At 43.8% G+C, this 4,300-nt stretch overlaps 1 protein-coding gene across 1 annotated transcript in view; it reads right to left on the reverse strand.

Moving 5' to 3' along the window:
* klf11a (Kruppel like factor 11a) overlaps positions 1-3,735 on the reverse strand; it is a 7,650-nt gene extending 3,915 nt beyond the window's left edge. Inside the window, exons 1-2 of the mRNA XM_007564843.2 lie at positions 3,577-3,735; positions 1,018-1,245 (exon numbers count right to left, since the gene is read on the reverse strand). Of these exons, the coding sequence (XP_007564905.1) occupies positions 1,018-1,245; positions 3,577-3,609 (261 nt within the window). The 5' untranslated portion in view covers positions 3,610-3,735. The remainder of the gene's footprint in view (positions 1-1,017; positions 1,246-3,576) is intronic.
* Between the last annotated feature and the right edge of the window lie 565 nt (positions 3,736-4,300).

Below are 4,300 nucleotides of genomic sequence, written 5' to 3' on the forward strand. Positions count from 1 at the left end.
CACACCGGAAGTAAAGATACCCAGTTTTGAGTTATGGAGGCCATTGTCTGACGTCACTGTGAAAAGGGTCTATATTGGTAATTATTAGTGTTTTTGCTTTAAATATCTGAAATACAGCTGATCTGGTGGTGTGACGTTTCCTGATTTATACACGTTTTTATTTTTAACCAGTTATGAGGAATGGGGGGGAACTTGAAACTGCTTCTGCGCCAGTTACGCAGCATGTTGTTGCTAGGCAACCGAAGAGTGAGTGAGCTAGTTGATTCCACCCGTCTTGCTTAGCTAGCTAGCTGTGAGCTAAAGCTGTGGATCGAAGTTCAGTGAATATTCTGTACATCAGGGTTGTCCAAGGTGCGGCCTGGGGCCGTTTATGGCCCTTGGATTCATTTTGTGTGGATTTTGACCTGAATTCAAGAAAGACACAAATTTGGCCATCCAACACTTTTTGTAAATTTATTTATGAGGAGATTTTCTGCTGCAAGTTTAAATCTTCTTAAACTGAAATTGTTTAGTACAACACAAAAATTTTTCTTTATTTGATTTATTTTTTTAATATTAAGTCGTGCCACTAATATCCAGGAAGTTTTTACTCAAAACTTTTGGAGTAAAAAACAATTCTGTTATCTGAACATTACATGTGGGTAAATACAGTGGAGATTGTGGAAGAAAATTCTTACATTTGTTGCTGGGAATAAACTTTAAAACATTTCATAGATTTAAAAAATGGGAAATAATAAGCCCAAAAAGGTAAATAGCAAAATATTTAAGCAAACACAAAATATGTGTTTTTTATTGTTGTGCAGATAAAAGAGAGAATTCACAACAATATTTTTGTGTTTTTAATTGAAAGTTTGGCCCCTGAAAACTTTCAGCTTGGGGATTTTGGCCCTCAGTGCAAAACATTTGGACACCACTGAATATTCTATCAGATGTATTATCTATTGATATATGTTAGATTACATAGATTACATAGATTACATATTGTTATTGATTTATAACTTTAGGCTGACTTCCTACCAGTGAGGACAGGGCAATCAGGTCCTTGGGAGCGTCGCCGCCCTCCGGGTGCAGCTGGATGGAGTCGCAGGAGTCGGAGGTGGGCGTCAGTGGGCGGGGCTTAGGAGGCCGCTGGCACCAGAAGCTCATGCTGACGAGCGCCTCGGCGGCCTCCAGGTCGTGGTACTCGACGCACGGCCTCTGCTCCATGGCTGCCAGCGCCGCCGTGTGGCTGTTCACCAGATCCACCTGAAGAACATCAGCAGGTCAGATTAATCCTGAGAGCAACTACTTTGCTCTGAAACATTTATTTTAAGTCTTTTTAAAAATCTGCCAGCTCTTACTATATTCATTGGAAAAACTTAAGACACAATGTACAAGCTGGATGGTTGGATGGTTGGATGGATGGATGGATGGATGGATGGATGGATGGGTGGATGGATGGATGGTTGGATGGATGGTTGAGTGGATGGATGGGTGATGGATGGATGGATGCACAAATGATGGATGGATGGATGAGCATATGGTTGGATGGACAAATGATGGATGGATGGATGGTTGAGTGGATAGACGGGTGATGGATGGAAGGATGGATGGATGGATGGATGGATAGACAAATGATGGATGGATGGTTGGTTGGATGGATGGTCGAGTGGATAGATGGGTGATGGATGGATGGATGGATGGATGGATGATGGGTGGACAAATGTTGGATGATGGACAAATGGTTGGACTCTTAGAGAATAGTAAAGGTTTTTCTAGACCATCAGACTTCAACATAAAACATTTTACTTTCAAGGTTTTGCTTTTCTCTAATGTTCCAGATTCAACTGCCTCCATGTTGTTTTGTATTTTAAAATCTTGGAGAGCCTCCATTTTACTGTCATGTTATTATAAGAACAGATTCAGAGTTCATTTGGTGGAAAATGCTTCATTCTAAGTGGTTTAGATTAGAAGTGAAAACAAAGAAAATGTCGATCAGGCTGATTACGTCTCAGTGAGCAAACCAGGCAATCATTCCTGCATGTCCTGAACGCACCAGCCGACTGTTTGCCTCTTCCTCTGGGAACGAGGGCGCACCACCACCCATCTAATTACCAATGATATCATAGTTTCCCCAAATCCTCCTGAGCCCAAACCGCCTCAGATTCTAAATAAACCAGAACCAGAGGCTGGGGTGTAGCAAAAACACATAAATAATCGACAAATGAACTGCGAGGCTGAGCTTGGGAGGTGACTCAGGGACAAAGGGCTTCGGGGTATTTGGCCGAGTTGGAGCAAAGCTCAGCTGCACATGCAGGAAGGGTGGAGGAGAGCGAGCAAGGGGCGAGAGACCATCATAAAACACAGAGAGAGAGAGAGTCCCCTTCTTTCTCTTGCTGTGTTTCACAAAAGCTAAAGGGGACCCTCCCTGCACCCAGAATAGATGACGGAAACAGTTACGCCCCCAAAAACAGGCCACGCCCCCTCCACTGACTCACCCAGAGAGAGAGGGAGAGAGAGGGATAACAACAGGAAGTCAAACAAAACAAAGTCAATTTGCAACAAACATGCCAACACTCCCATTTCCCAGCTTCACACGAATGCACCGCTTGATTATAAACAGGTTCATGCACACACTAAAGTTCCTTCATGCAGATATCGGCTCCTGATCGTCGTGTTTTGTCGACTATCGCTGTGTCTTGGTTTTTTTCCCCTCCCATACGCGCCCATTTCTGCCGAGTCTTTGTTTTCAGGGGCAGCTTTCAAACATACTGACCCCTGGATGTGATTCCCTGATCAAATCCAGACTTTCAGACAATATCTGACCAAAACAAAGACCATGTCTGATCAAATTAAAGCAACAATGCTGCATAATATAAAACTAATGCCTGAACATATTCATTATAAGCATTTTTGAGAACCTTAAAATAATCTTATTGCACTTTTCACAAAGACTCACACATACATTTTCTTGATTTTCCAGATATTAAAACATGCATAAATTCCTCAGTTTTATTTTTATTTTACATTATCCACTACTTAAACTTAAAGAAAAAGCACAAATTAATACAGTCACTAATTATCAAAACCAATCTGGTTGAGGTGGATGAATTTATTTCAACAATAAAACCACATGAAAATGTAATTTCTGATCATTTTTCATAAAAAAAACAAACGCTGTGATCGACACAATAGGCGGTCGATTGTTTTTCCTGGAGGTGATTCAGCTGAGAAACAAAAGAAACCATCAACCAGACAAACTTTCTGGTGCAGCGATGGATGCATTGCAGGGATGCAACTGTTGTTAGAGAGAAGGGAAGAGATCGCGCGCGCACACAGGCACGTGCGATCCTGCATCCGCACACAAACACACATGCGCGCGCATATGGGGGTTCATTGGGTTCACTGTGACCTCAGATAAACCGGCTGGCAGGCTGAAACACCACCGGATCAGAGTCGGTACCGAATCTGCCGCGGGTTTTATTTGTCCGGTTATCAGAGAGATAACCGGACAACTTTAATCCTTAAAAATAAATAAAAAATTATAACAATAACAATAAAAACAGACAGGGGAGGACGAAACCGGCCGGGACTCACCTGGCAGGGGCTCCCTAACGAGGAGCTCCGCATGAGGAGAGCGAAAAGGAGCAGAGGAGTACTGGAGGTTCGGAGCGCTGTGGTTCTGCCTGCAGACCGAGCTTCACTTCAGCTGTGAGCAGCCAAAAAAAAAAAACAAAAAAAAAAAAAAAACACAGAAACGAAATTCAGAGCAAGTCTGGCGGGTGGTAACACGCAGCCAATCACAGTTAAAGGTGTAGCGGGCGGCGGCCAATCACCGGCGAGGCGGTTCATGATCAATACGTGGCCGCCAGATGATTGGTCTGAGGCGGGGTGCGTGGCCGCCGGGGGGCGTGGTTAGGGAGTCAGCGGTGTCAGAGTAAACCCGGTGAACCCGGCAGCGCGTGCGATGTGGGGGAAAGGTTGGGGAGGCAGGGGAGACGTGAGGCAGGCGAGCCCGCGAAAACCAGAGGGAGCGCGCGCGGCAGGCTGCACTGAGACACAATGACTGCCACAAAAACAGCGAAGATATCGACAAAAATTATAACCTGAAAATGATGAAAACAGGCTCACACTCGGTTTTAACGACACAAAGGCTCTCTCACACACGGTTTGGGTTCCTGTTTCTGCGTTATTACTTTGTTGGAAAGACGGAAACGCATCGAACCTCAACAATAACAAAAGATTATCATGTAAAAACACTTGGGTTCCAACTTTGTGTGTTCAATGAACAACAAATTCAGAAATTCCACCACAATTATTA

The sequence above is a fragment of the Poecilia formosa genome, unplaced genomic scaffold, assembly GCF_000485575.1.
Source record: "Poecilia formosa unplaced genomic scaffold, Poecilia_formosa-5.1.2 Scaffold168, whole genome shotgun sequence".
In the NCBI taxonomy this organism is placed as follows: Eukaryota; Metazoa; Chordata; class Actinopteri; order Cyprinodontiformes; family Poeciliidae; genus Poecilia; species Poecilia formosa.